The 16,810-nt window shown below is 43.9% G+C and overlaps 2 protein-coding genes across 4 annotated transcripts in view; one reads left to right on the plus strand and one right to left on the minus strand.

Moving 5' to 3' along the window:
• The window catches only part of KIF4A (kinesin family member 4A), a 128,142-nt gene extending 119,043 nt beyond the window's left edge, over nt 1–9,099 (minus strand). The window contains exons 1-5 of one of the 2 annotated variants that reach the window (XM_081223312.1): nt 9,022–9,099; nt 8,530–8,917; nt 8,304–8,418; nt 4,692–4,882; nt 3,216–3,308 (exon numbers count right to left, since the gene is read on the minus strand). In XM_081223312.1, the coding sequence (XP_081079438.1) occupies nt 3,216–3,308; nt 4,692–4,882; nt 8,304–8,418; nt 8,530–8,649 (519 nt within the window). In that variant the 5' untranslated portion in view covers nt 8,650–8,917; nt 9,022–9,099. The remainder of the gene's footprint in view (nt 1–3,215; nt 3,309–4,691; nt 4,883–8,303; nt 8,419–8,529; nt 8,918–9,021) is intronic. The other variant, XM_081223313.1, reaches the window with a different exon arrangement.
• Nucleotides 9,100–9,224: 125 nt separating this feature from the next.
• Nucleotides 9,225–12,216, plus strand: PDZD11 (PDZ domain containing 11). Of its 2 annotated transcripts, none has more exons than XM_081221866.1 (7): nt 9,225–9,308; nt 9,820–9,919; nt 10,339–10,422; nt 10,689–10,745; nt 11,041–11,139; nt 11,368–11,428; nt 11,579–12,216. In XM_081221866.1, the coding sequence occupies exons 2-7, from the start codon at nt 9,833–9,835 to the stop codon at nt 11,611–11,613; spliced, it is 423 nt and encodes a 140-aa protein (XP_081077992.1). In that variant the 5' UTR covers nt 9,225–9,308; nt 9,820–9,832; the 3' UTR covers nt 11,614–12,216. The 2 variants fall into 2 exon arrangements, with proteins under 2 accessions (XP_081077992.1, XP_081077991.1); XM_081221865.1 differs by having other exon boundaries at nt 9,246–9,349.
• Nucleotides 12,217–16,810: the final 4,594 nt, after the last annotated feature.

The raw sequence follows: 16,810 nt of genomic DNA on the forward strand, positions 1-16,810 counted from the left end.
TTAAATAATAATGCCTTGGGCTTCCCTGGTGGCGCAGTGGTTGAGAATCTGCCTGCTAATGCAGGGGACACGGGTTCGAGCCCTGGTCTGGGAAGATCCCACATGCCACGGAGCAACTAGGCCCGTGAGCCACAACTACTGAGCCTGCGCGTCTGGAGCCTGTGCTCCGCGACAAGAGAGGCCACGACAGTGAGAGGCCCACGCACCGCAATGAAGTGGCCCCCGCTTGCCACAAATAGAGAAAGCCCTCGCACAGAAACGAAGACCCAACACAGCCAAAAATAAATAAATAAATACATTTATTAAAAAATAAAATAAAAATAAATAAATAAATAAAAAATAATGCCTTGATGTTCCAGTAGAACCTTCATAAATAGTCATGGTAATAAGGGCTGGGTTGTTTTAAATTTTTATTTTATTTATTTTTGGCTACGTTGGGTCTTCATTGCTGTGTGCGGGCTTTCTCTAGCTGTGGCGGGCGGGGGCTACTCTTTGCTGTGGTGCACGGGCTTCTCATTGCGGTGGCTTCTCTTGTTGTGGAGCACGGGCTCTAGGTGTGTGGGCTTCAGTAGTTGTGGCTCGCAGGCTCTAGAGCGCAGGCTCAGTAGTTGTGGCGCACGGGCTTAGCTGCTCCATGGCATGTGGGATCTTCCTGGACCAGGGCTCGAACTCATGCCCCCTGCATTGGCAGGCGGATTCTTAACCACTGTGCCACCAGGGAAGTCCCATAAGGACAGTTTTAACTAGCAACTCTGTGATCACTGCAAACCAAGGTCTCCAATCTTTGCTGGGGACCTCCAAAACAAGGATGCCAGTCAATACTGGAGCTACAAAAGACCTCTAGATTTTATGGTAGCAACGGATATGTGCCTTCCAGGGAGCCCCAAGTGAAGGTAAGTTTTGGCCCTAAGGACAGCAAGGGCAACACAAATAGCTATGGTATTTCTCTTTGCTACATTCTCCTCCATGTGGCCTTGTGTTCCTCCCTATATCTTGGACCCATCTTATACCTCATATTCACTAGGGAAAATAGCATGGTACACTTTCCACTGGATTAGGAAGCCAGGAAAACAGGGTCTTAGGCTTGGTACTGTATCTACCCAGGAGAATTTGTACAAGTTAAAATCTCTTGGAGCCTCTGGAGATTGAACTAGATGATTATGAAGTCCCTTCTAGCCTCAATATGCTATGATTTTATTACCCCATAGCTACCAAATCTATATCTGTGGCCCTAATTTCTAGTCCTATACTTCAAATTGCCTGCTACTTACACTTTGACGTCAGCAAATTATAAAACTAAACTCATCTTCCTTCCACCAACACTGATTCTCTCCACTACTTCTTCGTTTCTACTAAGATCTCTATTCTCAAAACCTCAGATTCGCCTTTAATTCCTGCTATTCCCCCATATCTCACCTATCACCAACTCCCAGTCATTCTTCTTTTGTACCCATTGTTTCCTTTTCCTTTCTACATCTACCTGCCTAATCCAGGCCCATATTACTTCATGCCTGAAAAATAAGGCAAAGTTTCCCTAAATTTTCCTTCCTCATCCTAGTTTTTCTCCTTTTCAATCCATTCTTGTTTAGCCTTCCGAAAATCCTGCCTCCTAAAATGTCACCAAACTCCTAAGCCCTATGCTAGATAATGAGGGTACAAAGAGATTTTAAGATACTCTCCTAACCTCCCGGGAGCTAACCTAGTCAGAGATATACATAAGATAAAAACTTGGTAAAAGTAGCCAGTGCAATCCTTCATTTGGAAGTATTAAGTAGCTTACATACTATTCACAGGGAGAGAAACTAAGCTCTTTAGCCTGGCTTCATAATCTGGTCCTAACATATCTCCTATTACTTCCCAACCCATATCCTCTAATGCAGACAGACCGATCTAGTCTTATTACCCCCAGGAATATATTTTCTGCTTTCCTGCTTAAGCTATTCCTTACTACAAGAATAACCTTACTTCTTTACTTACTTATATTCCATCCATCCCAACTGAAGAGTGCTCACAAACTTGTCCTTACCCTTCCCAATTTGAGTCAGAAACTTAACACTTCTCTGTATTGCAAATTTTCCCTCAAATAGTGCTTGGGATTTAATTCCTGCCTTGGTATAGGACATATAAAAGATCTTAGTACTGGGTCAAGAGCCGGCTCAGTACCAACATTCTTTCTGGTGACAGCATGCATTTTACCCAGGTTTCTTATCCCCACTATCCAAACTGTCTTTCTGTATCCCACGCTTATCAGGCTTTCAAAATAAGTCTTGAGTCTTCAAGCCTTGCTTTAGTGCCTGGCTAATGACTTAACGACCCAGAAGGAAAAAAATTTCAGTAGCATAGGCATCTGCCCCTCAAGCACCTGCACCCTAAATTTCAGCTTTCTCTGCAGGGAAGAGAAGGAGAGAAAGATGGATAAGGTATTATTTTACCAAGTTTTCCTAAGTCTGTACTACCCTATTCTCATCCACTTTCCACCTCAAATTCTCCCACTCCTGAATACTCAAGCTGCTGCTAGAACCAAGCTCTGCCTGTTTTCAACACTGGCTCCTGGATTTGGTCCACTCCCATATACAATACTCCCAACCTTGCCTCAAACTTTGTTCAGCTACAGCTCCTCAGCCTACATCTATACCATGTGATGGAAGCCTCTCAAATAAGCGATCTCTTCTTCCTATGGTACTTACAAATTTAAAATTTTTGTATTGTTTTACTTTCTAAATATCACTCCAGAGATCTAGCACAATGTCTATTACAGTGTTGTCTAACAGAATTTACTATGACCATGTTTTATATCTGTGCTATCCAATACAGTAGCCACTAGTCACGTAGCTATTGAGCACTTGATATGTGGCTGGTAACTGAGGGACTGAATTTCAAATTATATTCAATTTTAGTTCATTTAAGTTTAAATAGCCATTTGTGGCTAGTGGCTACCATACTGGACAGCCCAGTCTCAGAACTCTGTAAATAGCCAATAAATATTTAATTGATATTAGCATTCCCTCAAGAGGTAATAGGAAGGTGATAAAACTTCCTTCCCCACAAAATTTCCCATCTAGGAATTCTAGGTTAACAAAGGGAATTAGGACCACACAAAATCTGAAAGACTGAGATGTTAGTAGTCATTTAAAACCACAGTGGCAAATAAAAGGAGTGTGAACTTTAGTAGTGGCCAACATTTTAAAATAACATCAAATCAGAGAAAAACACACCTTTATGCCTTCCTTAGGATCCTCCCGTATATTTATTTGAGGGGCTTTCTCACGAGATGGGCACAGAAGATCCAAGATTTCTTCATTGTAAATCTGGTATTGTTGAAAACAAAGTGGTAAAAACAAGATGTTAACAGTGGTAATTGAGGAGTGGTGGGACCACAGGTGATTTTTAAAATTCTTTATGACTTTCTGTATTAAAAAATTTTTTTGCAACAAACATATTATTTTTATAATTAAGAAAAGGATTTTAACCCTACATGTAACCATTTGATACTCATAGGAATAAATTCACATATTACTTGTAACAAAACTGAGACTGCTCTCTTGAGAGAATGTTTCTCAGGAATAGCAGACACAATGAAAGCTACATGGGTGCCCAAATTCAGTTCTTTGATGGTGTCATGACAACATCACCTTCACCAATTTTGTTAAAATGTAAGCAATGGGTCCTTAGTGGAGGGTGGAAGTGGGAAGCAAAAGGGAGAGGTAGCAACCAATATTTCAACAACAACCAGAACTTTAAGTACTAAAACAGTGTTTGCACATAGTAAGTACCATGTTTGTTTGCTATTATTGCTGTTGCTACTATTTAATATAGCAGGTTCCTAAGTTATTTTTACATTTGGTCACCTTGGCCACAACTGGGTTAATCAAGAGTTTCAAGAAGGTTAATCTTAATGATGTTTAACTCCCCATCTTCCACCTCTATACCTCCTATACCAACTAACATATTGAGATTCAACTTCAGGATGAAGTATTCACATACTATTTATAATTGCATGTTTAAATTATATACATTTAATTATTGCTCCTTAAAGATAAGACATCTTATCACTGCTACGGAATCAACCAGCTAGTTTCCCAGAAGCCATAAATTCCCTAACTATGTGCTTCTGGTGTCATGAGGTTAGATATAACTGGTCAGTCTACTTGTATACTGATATATAATAGAATGAATATACCCGCAAAGGCAGGGACTTCTATCTGTTTTGTTCACTGATATATCCCAAATACCTAGAACAGGGCCTGTAACATGTAGGTACTCAATAAATATCTGTTGAATACACACTCTGTCATCACTTACACAGCTCAATACTTCACCTAATTTTTATAACATTCTTCATAGAGTAGCAGCATTATCACTCAAGCCTCAAAACACTAAAGGGATATCAAATATTTTTCTACAGACTCTACAGGGAATCAATAATAGAGGCCAAACTGGAATTAAAGGATTCCTATTATCTTTTTATATGGGAATGCCAACTCCTCTAACAATCAGATTAAACAGACTATTCTGACAACAGGGAAAGAACTGGGTGGGAGCCAGATCCAACTGAGCCAGTAAGTTTTCTCTATCAATTTATTAAAATGCAATTTATTAATTTGAGTCATGCCAGGAAAAACCTGATTTGTATTTATTTTTCTACCCAAAGATAAATTTGAATTCAGAATAATTAAAGATAAATCATTTACCTCCAAGTATGATACTTTCAGAGTAAATTCGAAGTCACTCTTTTTATCAATTTCTTGGAAGAGCAGCTGTATTACTCTAGGAATGACCCCAACTGTTGGTTCATTTTCTTGCTCTGCAGTGTATGCACCTCCCATCGAATAGGTTTTTCCAGAGCCAGTTTGCCCATAGGCCAGGACGGTTGCATTGTATCCTGACAAAATAGAAGTCACATGTGCGGTGATGCTCAAATATTTTCATCCAATCAATACACTCTACTTCCTTCAGCAATTACTTGTAACAAAATTGAGACTGCTCTCTAAACACAAGGGTCTCTTAGGAATGTCAGACACAAAGAAAAGTTATTTGAGTGCCATGACTTTGCACTACTCCAAATAAGCAAAGAAGAAAAATATCAAACCTGAATGTGTGCCTCTCTTGATAGCCCTTAAAAGCTAGGAAGTAAAACACTTAAAGATATGACTGAGATAATGAAGGTGGCCAAGTCACTGTCTAAAAGCCATTCAGAGTTTTATAATTCTACTTTCTCTCTACTTGGGACAATTCTAAATTAGGGCAATTAAATGAAAGTTTTAGAAGCTGCATAAATAGAAGGGTTTCCAACGTGTATTTCTTTGGTTAACAGAGTCTTCATTTGAAAAGGCAACTAAGTTGCTTTTTACAGTCAATGAAAGCATCCTTGCCTATATGAATTCTCAGACTGCATTTGGACCGTATTATCAGGCTCCTCATAGAAATGTCATCATTTAAGTATGATTCAATGTGATATATGTCCTTTGCTTTTTTTTCTTTTTGAAAGAACTTATTCACCTAAATGAAGACCCTGATGTTCTGGAAGATCTTAAGATGTTAAATTGATATTTTCACTGTAATAGATTGCTAATATCACCTGGCATGACTCTGGGACAAGAGAATAACATTCCATAATCTTCTGTAATACCACAGATATGTATATATAGTAATAAATGGGGAAACCAAGTTTCAGTACTTTTTACAAAAACTCAGGGTGCTGTTGGCCTGACTGAAAAATACTGGCTTTATCTCTGCAACTGAGAGCAATGTTAACAAAACACATAGATATTGGAATCACTTTCTACTTTATATTGCCTCTAAAGATTATCATTCTCATAGTTTCCCAAGTCAAGAATACTAAAGTAGAACTATAGTGTTCTTACTAAGCTGTGAAAGGTACATTCTGAGGAAGATAACAAGATAATGAAGGGTCTGGATACCATATTTTTTTAGGAATGGCGAAAGGAAAGGAGGGATGGTTAAGTAGAAGAGACTTAGAATCAAATAATGGTCCTCCAAATATGTAAATAGGAAAAAGATTAACTTTATAGTGGAGAAGTCTGGCAGACACCACCTTAATCAAATGATCAAAATGAACATCAATAGTAATGGAACAAATCAAAATCGTGTGCTGCCTGATAGAATTCAATGAGAAGAATACAGCATCACTTCTGTGATATTCCTGCTAAAGATATATTGATACAACCTGAATCTAATCATAAATAAACTTCAGACAAAACAAAATTGAAAAACAGTTTACAAAATAACTGGCCTGTGATCTTCAAAAGTGTCATGATCATCAAAGTCAAAAGAAGACTGAAGGAGTTTTATAATAAAGGAGACTATAGAAGTAGTACAACTAAACGTAACATATGATTTTGAACTAGATCCTTTTGCAACAAAGGACATTATTGGAACAACTGGTGAAACTTGAATGAGGTCTGAGGACCAGATGGTAGTGAGGTAGCAATGCTAATTTCATGATTTTGATGGTCGTATTGTAGTTATGTAGGACAGTAGGACGAAGTTCTTGTTTGTAGCAAATATACACTGAAGTATTCAGGGGGCCATCAGGTCAACAACTCAAGTCAGATGGTTCAGGAAAAAAAAGTTCATTATGCTGTTCTTGCAACATTTCTGTAAGTTTGAGATTACTGCTTTAATAGTTAAAAAATTTGAAACAGAGTATTCAATGTATCCTGAGCCATGACATCATTTTTTTTTCACTTCTTTTGTTTTTGTTTTTTTTTTTTTTGCGGTACGCGGGCCTCTCACTGTTGTGGCCTCTCCCGTTGCAGAGCACAGGCTCCGGACGCGCAGGCTCAGCGGCCATGGCTCATGACATCATTTTAAGAAGTGAAAAAGGGGCTTCCCTGGTGGCGCAGTGGTTGAGAGTCCACCTGCCGATGCAGGGGACACGGGTTCGTGCCCCGGTCCGGGAGGATCCGACATGCCGCGGAGCAGCTGGGCCCGTGAGCCATGGCCGCTGAGCCTGCGCATCCGGAGCCTGTGCTCCGCAACGGGAGAGGCCACAACAGTGAGAGGCCCGCGTACCGCAAAAAAAAAAAGAAGTGAAAAAAAATGTGAATAGCTGTTGCTTGGAAGAAGGCTTCTGTTTGCCTAGAGGGATGAACTAACATCACTAGGTAGAAATTACAGGGAAGCAAATTTCATCTCAATATAATCTAAAACAATTAGAGTTGTCCAAAACCAATCAACAGGACTACCCTATGAGCCAGTGATATCCCTGTCAAAGAAAAAAATTTTAACCAGATGCTGGAAGTTCACTTAGAGATATTGCTAGAAAGTATTTTTCTTTGGATGGAAAGTTAGACTAGATGATGTACAAATATCCCTTTCAACTTTAAGGGACTAGTATGCCATGGTTCTACTTCTTTTAAATAGCCCTCTGCTTTGAATCCTGAATAACCACTGTACTAGAATAACAATTAGACACCTCTCAGGCACTGCTCCCTTCTTCAGAACTTTGCCATGGTCTTCAATAATACTAAAGCCTTAGCTTCTGTAATCAAGATTATTAACTGGCCAGGGTATTCGGGGGCTTTAGGAAATCTCAAAGGTTTTAACTTTAAAAATATTTTTTCTTAAAGATAGGAGCAAAAAGTTTAACATTTCTAACGTATTTAAAAGTATGGGGACTTCCTTGGTGGTCCACTGGCTAAGACTCCATGCTCCCAATGCAGGGGGCCCTGGTTTGATCCCTGGTCAGGGAACTAGATCCCACATGCTGCAGCTAAGAATTCGCATGCTGCAACGAAGATCCTGCACGCAGCAATGAAAATCCCGTGTGCTGCAACTAAGACCTGACGCAGCCAAATAAATAAATAAATAAACTTAAAATTCACAAAAGAAAAAACACAAGTGATAAATGTCAATAAAATATAAAAAGATTTTTTAAAGTATGTATGTAGTCATCTATTTCCATTCCTACGCCTGGACTTTGAACTCTTCCAGGGCCCAGAAGCTATGTTATTTATCTCTGAATCCCTCAACAGGCTTTGCAGTGCCTGGGCCTCAAGTAGGTCCTCATCAGCACCCATCAAACAGCTTAGAATCTAATGAGGTTGGTTCCAGGACAAACAAATAGAAACATATACAAGTCAAAGATGAGCAGAACCATAGAAAGCAAATATAGTATAAAACTAGCTTCAAGGGTACAAGTGATATTGGGTTAGTTCTTAGGCTGTGGGCTTTCTGAAGGCAGGACTCATGCTTCATCCATTCCTGTATTGGCAGCACCCAATCACAGTGCCTAACACAGTGTATGTTCAAGAACCATTTGAAGAATCAAACAGCCTCACCTTTAAATACGCCTTTTATGAGTGGTGCTACTGCTGTACTGAATACTTCCTCTTGTTCAGTAGAGGGGTCAAACACAAAATCGTAGGTAAAGGATTTGTCAGTACCAACCACCACCTAGAGAAGGCAAGGGACAAGGAGTAAGAAAAAAAATGAAAGGCCAGACCACGCCCCTCACTGCCATTTGGCCCCAGCTGTTCAGAGGCAGGCCCAGGACTCGCTACGCACCTGAGGTTCCTCGGGTACGAAGGAAAGGCACATCTGGCAGCCCTCATTAATCTCTTTGGGGACCAGAGGGCGACATCGCAGTGCCACTCTTACAGGAATGCCCTTCACCTCTTCCTTCATGATCCTACCTCGGCACCGTCTCTGCGGCGGGGGTGTGGGGAAAGATGATCGCTGATTAAGTTTGGTAGGTCGGCAGGGGTGGGAAGGCTTTCTTCCTCAGTTCCGGCCTTCCTCGGAGGGTGTGGTGGGTTAGGGAAGTCAGCGGTAGCTTACGGTGGCAGCCTCCCGCTCCCGGCGGGATCGCTGCCTCGGGAAAGTCACTGTCCCTCAGACTTTGCCACGACAGGACTGCCAGTCAGCCGACCCTCTGAAGAGAGCGAAGTGGCGTCTGAAATGAAAAGGAGAAGCCCAACGGAGACGACAACAAAGAACCAAAGCCCCAGGGTACCGGGAAAGGCAGATCCTGAGCTAAGGTGTGCCCCCTTAACTCACCAAACTAAACGTCCTTTCCCCGGTCTCCCGGCGCCCTGTCCCAACCGCAGCTTTAACCGCCAAGTTTCAAATCACTCTCGGAGGCGCCAGCCAATCGGAGCACAGACAAACTGTGCGCGAAGCACGCAAGCGGCGCGCGCAGGAAGACGCACTGGGGAGGAGGAGGGCCTGCGAGTCGCACCCTGACCCCGCCCTTTTTCCACAGCTGAGCATCCGCTTCCGGGTCCCAGGCTGAATTGATGGTGAGAGGAGCACTGGGCGCCTGGGGCCTGCCGGCGGGAGAGGTGGTACGACGATTTTTTTACAGCGCCGTGGGCGCAGGACTCAGGCACGATGCGGGACGGGTATCTGGAAGGTGGCTGGTGGTAAAGGAAGGGCCGATCTGGGGACCCCCACCATTACTGATCAAATTAGGGAATGTGGGGCGGTACCTTGCCCCGAGTCCCTGTGGGTAGTTGGAGTCAGCACTCCTTTGAATTTCCAAAGTAGTCAGATCTTTCTAGACGCGTTCCTGATTTCCTCTTCTCTAGAATGAAGACGGTACATCTATTTTGCAGGATTGTTGTGAGAAAGGAGATCATTTCTATAGTGTACCTAACAGGTTGCTTGGAGTCCATATATTCAGCTAAGTTGATAGTTTTCTTCCTTCTCTCCCAAAATGTTTATCACCTACCTAGAAGTGGGCCGGGCCTAGAGACTGACAGCCTTGGAATGGTTTGGGGTTGTTTTCTGAAACTCGCTGGGCTACTATCCCTTTTGAACCATTTTCGTCAGCTTTGACTCACCCTTCCATTTCAGGGCCTTGCTGGAGATGGACAGCCGGATTCCTTATGATGACTACCCGGTGGTTTTCCTGCCTGCCTATGAGAATCCCCCAGCATGGATTCCTCCTCATGAGGTGGGAACCATCCGTACAAGGGATTTTTTTTCCCCATAGGCAAGGGATGATATATGAAAGGTAGGATGGCAGGGTTAGAAAGCTCAATGGACAGTGAATCTTAGCCAGAAGTTAGATTCTGAGCAACTGGGCCCATTGGGAACTTCTTATGGAATCCTCCTGCCAGAGTCCACTTACACCAGAGAATTCTGGAAATTCAGAGCCCTGATTTCCATTTTGTCGAGGTAAAGAAGTGGGAAGCTACTGGGTGGCTAGCATTTCCCCACTGCTATCCGTCTACCTATTTGGACAGTGTTATCTGTTCTACTTAAACTAAGTCCATGACTTCACCTTCTCCTGGCTTCAGGGTGATGCAGTTGTGTTCTAGATGAAGGTAGTAAGACTGGTAGTAAGATTTCTGGGGTTGCTGTGTCTTGCAGAGGGTATACCACCCAGACTACAACAATGAGTTGACCCAGTTTCTGCCCCGTATCATCACACTGAAGAAGCCCCCTGGAGCTCAGGTGAGTTTATGGAACAGTTGCCTCTTATTCCAGGCGAGATTTGTCCGTACCAGGCCCAGAAGTTAGCCACGGTCGGGGGGACGGATTGGGAAGCAGGTAAGGAGGTAAAGAAACTTACTTTTATGGGCAGAAAAGCTGAGATGCCACTTCCACAACTTCTGACTTCTCTCTGAGGGACACAAGGCAAGCTATCATACAGTGATGCTACTAGATGTCTTGTGTTTGTGGTCTGTACTGAGCCCCCATTCTGTGCTCTTGTCTTACAGTTGGGATTTAACATCCGAGGAGGAAAGGCCTCCCAGCTAGGCATCTTCATCTCCAAGGTGCGTGTGCCTGGTAGGCAATATGGATAGCTACTTCCCTTTGTTAAGTTATCAGGTTGCAGAACCCTGATGTCCCAAGGCTTGGGGAGAGGGATGATTTAGTAGACTCATAGAAGGGGCATAGTGGAGATACCCTTGCCCACTTAAAACTTCCCACCTGGCAAGCCACCGTTTCCCTGCATTGTCTCACACACACACACAGCTGATAGTACCTTACGTTTGAATAGCACTTAATTCACTTACATTCTTTGAAATTATCCCACCTTGATCGTGTATATTCTCTCCTTACCAACAGGTGATTCCGGACTCTGATGCACATCGAGCAGGACTTCAGGAAGGGGACCAAGTCCTAGCTGTGAATGATGTGGATTTCCAAGATATTGAGCACAGCAAGGTGAGCACAGCACCCTGGGCTGTGGTGAGGCAAGAAGCCATCCCAGGTAGGACACAGTGGATAAGATTAGCCTGATGTGTAACTTGATAAGAAAGAATTTCTTCTTGGTTAAGAGGGAAGCAGCTATTAGTGACCCAGAAGGTTGGAATGGCAAACTACATTCCTTCTGTTATGATTCTGTCCTGGGTTGTATCTCTTCATTTGTACAAGCTGCTGTGTTCCTTCCAGGCTGTTGAGATCCTGAAGACAGCTCGAGAAATCAGCATGCGTGTCCGCTTCTTTCCCTATAGTAAGTGCCGCTCTCTTTTTTGCTTACCTGGCAGGGCCTTCGGTAGGAACTCTTTAAATACCAATTACTAGAGGCCCCACAAGTTGGAGATGGGGAGTTGGGAGCTCAGGCTGGAAAATAACCTGCTCCTTTCCTCCTTCTTTCCCCCAGATTATCACCGCCAGAAAGAGAGGACTGTGCACTAGAGAGTTGCAACCCACAGCCCTCCACATGGAATCTTCTAGGACGAGCTAGCTAGGCCTCAGGGAAGCCACTTGGGAAACTCTACTCTCAGCCCCACCCTGGCAGAGTGGAGTAGGGAGGATGGGGAGACAGCGAGGCCCTGCCCTGAGCCAGCTGGCCAACTGCATTATCCCACCTGTACTGCACTTTGAGTTCTCTAGTTCTCTAGGTGGGCTTCATTCCCTGGAAGGAGAAGGATGATGCTGTCTCGGTATTGCTTAGCCTGTGGAGAACCCTGCTAGAGAAGGCAACTGACGTTTATTGAATACCATGTGCGAGGCAGTTCCACATATGTCCTGTCATTTTCATTAACGTCTACAAATCTTGGGGGCCTCCCACCTAATCTGCCTGGCCATCTCATCCCATCCTTATGCTACCAGTCATACACTTTGGAGATTCCAGTGGAACCCCATTTTCCCCCACTCCCTCGTTCTATCTTCTCCCTCCAAAAAAGTAAAACAATGCTGAGGAAATGTTGCTTGACACTGATTTGGATGATACTGGTTGGGTGTTAAATGCCTTCGAGATAAAAATAAAAGCTCTTCCAAAGAGAGGAGCCACTAGAAGCAGCAGAGCAACACTATATGTACTTCACAATTCTCTCTCTCAGAACATTAGGGAGACCCAGGAAGCTTATCTGCAGTATAACTGAGGAATGGTATAGGGTGAGGGGGTACTGGAGGAAACAGTACCCCTTCCCCCGTGAGCTGTGGCCACTTCTCTGCAGGGGGCAGTATTAATATAGTTCTGTCTTCTCTTTTCCCAGATTCTTTCATCGGGAACATAAACTAAGGGAGAGGCTTGGATGCATTTCTTTTCAGGGACAGCAGTAAGAAATTGCTTCCTAATTTTCACCTGGTTGGTTGAGCAGTACTGACTGCTGATTTCCCCCTTGTCTTCACCCCAGCCCCCAAATAACCTTCTGCTATGTTCTTAGCAATCCATTGTTAGAGATTCCAGGCCACGCCTTACGCCATTTCCATTGGCGTGTTCACAATACCCGTTCAGAATAGAAAGTTGTCTAATGAGGTATGGGGCGAAGTTGTACCCCATAATGAAAGTCCCGAATTTGCCTTGAAAGAATCCTGGGGAGCTTCAATATATATTTTGAGGCCCTTGCCCCCATTGAGTAATTCTGTTGATCTGAGGTGGAGCCTGGATGTCTGAATTTTGATTTTTATTTATTTTTATTTTTTTGTACTTAAAGATCTTTTTATTCAAAGTCACAATACAATTATGTACATCAACTATACCTCGATTTAAAAAATCACAATACAGGCTTCCCTGGTGGCGCAGTGGTTGGGGGTCCGCCTGCCGATGCGGGGGACACGGGTTTGTGCCCCGGTCTGGGAGGATCCCGCGTGCCACGGAGCAGCTGGGCCCGTGGGCCATGGCCGCTGGGCCTGCGCGTCCGGAGCCTGTGCTCCACAGCGGAAGAGGCCACAGCAGTGAGAGGCCCGCGTACTGCAAAAAAAAAAAAAAAAAAAAAAAAAAATCACAATACAATTAGGAGGCTGCCCCTCTGCACTTTCAGTGCCACTTCTACTCATGTTGCCACAGTTAACTCACTTTGCCACTCTACTCTCTTCTCTCCAAATTTTGCACAAACCAACCAATTTACTAACTCTGCGAAGCACTAATCACCCAGGGTTTCCATGCTTCTCTTTTGTTTTTAATGGATTTTAAAATAAGGGGAATAAGTCTTCAAATATGGGAAACAGTTCTAAATAGTAGTAACATATCTCTGCGAGGAAGTTCTGGTTCTTCCTATAAAACCCACCCCAGCTGTACTATGGTACCTCTTCCAGAGGCTCGCTGCTATTGTCAGGTAGCAACATCCTAGTGAGCAGAGCTGGAGGTACAATCAATCTAGCTGTCTCTGTGTTTCCTGGGAAATCCCCCCATATAGAATATATGCTCCTGTTTGCTCTGCTGCCCCCCAATGGCCATCTGAGTAAAAAAATAGAGGCTGAGATACTTGCACAAAGGCATATTGGCTGAGTCTACTGAATGTTGAGGTCCAAGACTCCCAACTGTGGTTAAAAGGTTTTAAATCAACTCATCGAAGAAGTGTGGTAAACAGGGTAAAAAGTCCAAGCCAGGTGCCACGGGCCTAAGAGGCAAAAATCCTGCCCTAAATTGGTTCTTTGAGGTATTTAGAATGGTTCTGTGTTGGGACACCAGCATGATGCAACTGCATTGTGGAGGTGTAGGTAGAGCATGGAGAAGGTGCAAACGATAAGAGGCTGAGGTGAAAGGACCAGTCATTTATTGAGGGTGACATAAGAAAACAGTGGAGAAGGAACTGTATCAATCTTTGAGGTATCCCAGCTGCTGTAGAACTGCATCCCCTATAGATGTGTTTTAGCAGTCATAGACGGCCAGGTGGGATTCCTGGACTCTGCCAGAACTTTCCACCCTGTAAGTGTGAGAAGTGGTCAAGAGAAAGTGATAGCATTTTCAGGGGTTCCGTTTTACTCCTAAGCCTAGGAATTGAACAAGAGCTTAGTAAGTGGCCAAGTATTTAAACCATAAACATGAGGTTGGGGGAGAAGGACTGGTACTGGGAAGCCCAAATGCAGTAAGTTGATCATATTAGGCAGAGAGATAACCTAAGCTATCAACAGGAACAATGGTTTTTGATGCCTAACTCATTGGAGGGTTCCAGTTGGATTTTAGCACTGAAGTGTGTGGTAAGGAAGGAAGGTAATAAAGTGGCTGGGGTCAAATCTCAACTTCCAGGGGCATCTTCTAGGACATACAGAAAAGGAATTTTTATCTTATGATCCCTTTCACCTAAAGGCAAACCAGGGAGCTGCTTTGGGCTGAAGTTAGTCCCATTTTCCCTTCAGTATCAGTCAGGCAGAAAAATTGGCCTGGCCATCAAAGCAAAGGAAGTTTGCCTTCTCTGCTTGTACCCTCCCTACCCCAGCAAAGCTGGGAGAAAGGATAGTCTCATCTTCCTTCAGTGGAGAGGAATTACCTCTGGAAGTGAGGGCAGAAGCCATGCTATGGAATAGCCATGTGTATGTGTGTGTGTGCAAAAGAAAGAAAAAAGGTCAGGTTTAGAGATATGATTCCAGGCCTTTGCACTGCATGATGGGGAGATGAACCTTACCCCCACCCCTCGACAGGACAAGCCAAGGTTATCCAAAAGAATAAGCAGTGGTGAATTTGGCACTGGTCTCAATAAACATCACATTGAGGTCTCTGGATTTTTCTTCTGCCTCCTCGGTAGAGACTTGTCTGGGCAAATGAGAAATGATACAAAGGGCCAGATAATGGTAAGACCCCCTTCTGACCCAGAGTTAGTGGATACGGATAGATCCTTCTGAGGCATAAAGATGCATCCCTACGACCAGGAACCCTCGAAGCCCTGAACCCATGACCTTTCTGATCCCTGACACAGGTAACTCCTCCCAAGTAAATAGAGCACAGTAGACCCTCCCCATTGGGATTGAGCTCTAGGTATGCCAGAAGCAGTTGCAGTTATACCTTTCCTTTTGTTGTTCAGATCAATCTTGTTACTCACCAACATGATGATGATATACTCTGCCCGTACATTTTCTACCCACTTATCTGTTTCCTTGAAAAAGTTGATGTCTACAGGACAATGTATTGCAGAGAGTTGAAACATTTAGTAGAGATTTGGAGAAAATAACGTACCTGTCTTTCTCTCCTAGTCTTTTTTTTTTCTTATGCTCTAATGCTTGTATTTTTTAATCCTCTCTGCTAGTCTTACCAACCTCTCTATTGCTTCCCTCAATCCCCTTTTCGAGTAAAACATGGCATAACTCCCACTTGTGATGTCATAGACAACCACAGCAATAGTTGAATCATGAATGTTGCTAGAATTAGGCTGCAAAAGTTCTGGCCAGCTGCATTCCATAGCTGCAGCTGAACCTGCATAAAACAAATGTTTAGAAAGAAGGTGGAGAGAGAGAGAAAAGAAACTAGCTTTTTAAAGGCTAGAACTTAATAAAGGCATAAAAAGAGTCAAGGAAATTGGTTTCCTGAAAAGTCGCTGCTATGGCCACAAACCAAGTGCCTACCATCCTAGGACAGGTCTGATCTCAATACACTATTTTGATTAAGGAAGACCCTACAGAGCAGCAGATTTAAGGATTCAAGGCTACTTGGACTTTGCTACAGCTGGAGATTAGATGAGGGCAGACAGAATAAGAAACAGCACAGGATTTGGTAGTTTGGGGAGGTTTCACTTTTTATTTCTCCTTCTTTATCCACAGGTAATGTGGGGTGGTGCTACCCTACTGTGATGAATAGGCCTAAGTGATTGAGGTACCAGATTAGTGGCATGAGAGTGAACACTCACTATTCAGTCCTCCAAGTACATGATCTTGGAAAGTCAATTCCAAAGGTCTCCTGCAAACCCCTCCTCTACCCCCAATACCAGGCAGTGTTAGACCCGGAAGTGGAGAATAGCACTTGAAAAGTGTCCTGGCTCAGCTTTTCAACACTTACAATAGATAACTTTGAGGAGAAGAATCCCTGGGTGAGTTGACCAAAGAAGGGGGCAAAAATGTACTGTGTGATGCCTTGGCGGTGGGCTCACCCAGCAGGCGCCTTCGAAGCTGTTGTACATAAAGTGGGTGATGATAAGTAGGCCAAGTGTCACCCTGGGCGAGAAGGAAATTGATTCCCCAGAGAACACCCCATTCCATTCCATACCATCACACCTTCCTGTTCCCAAAGCCCAATCCAGACCCCCACTGCTCTGACCCCCAAGGATTGCAGTGTTTGGATTTGCGCAGAGACTGGTGCTTGGGTGCCTCGGCTGTGGGCCTTGTGGTGTGCTGTATGCTTGGCAGGTGGGTGGCACTTGTTGCCTGGGGTCACATGGCACTCTCTGTCCAACCATCAGCGTCACCCTCAGGCCTGGTCTCAGGGCCGTGTCCCCTCAGGCGCTGCCCGCAGCTCCGAGGTGGGAGTGGGATAGTTGGGGTGGGGGCAGAGGTGACCAGGGCCCAGAAGGAAAGTTGAAGGACTCAGGGGTGGGTGGCCTTGCCAGAGGGAAGTCAGGGTTGTTTAGAGGAAAAGCACATGCTGCAGGAGATCTAATCACTGATGTGGGGTGGCGGGTGGGGAGGTGGCTCATTCTAGGTAGTTCCATTACCCTCCTCCAGGAGGAGGAGATACCAA

Source organism: Mesoplodon bidens (genome assembly GCF_964165515.1).
Source record: "Mesoplodon bidens genome assembly, chromosome: X".
Taxonomy (NCBI): Eukaryota; Metazoa; Chordata; class Mammalia; order Artiodactyla; family Ziphiidae; genus Mesoplodon; species Mesoplodon bidens.

Coding starts and splice junctions, on each gene's coding strand:
- PDZD11 (XM_081221865.1), top strand. CDS start 9,261: ATGGTGAGAGGAGCACTGGGCGCCTGGGGCCTGCCGGCGGGAGAGGTG. Junction 9,350..9,819: donor GCCGTGGGCGCAGGACTCAG/GCACGATGCGGG, acceptor CTTCCATTTCAG/GGCCTTGCTGGAGATGGACA. Junction 9,920..10,338: donor CATGGATTCCTCCTCATGAG/GTGGGAACCATC, acceptor TGTGTCTTGCAG/AGGGTATACCACCCAGACTA.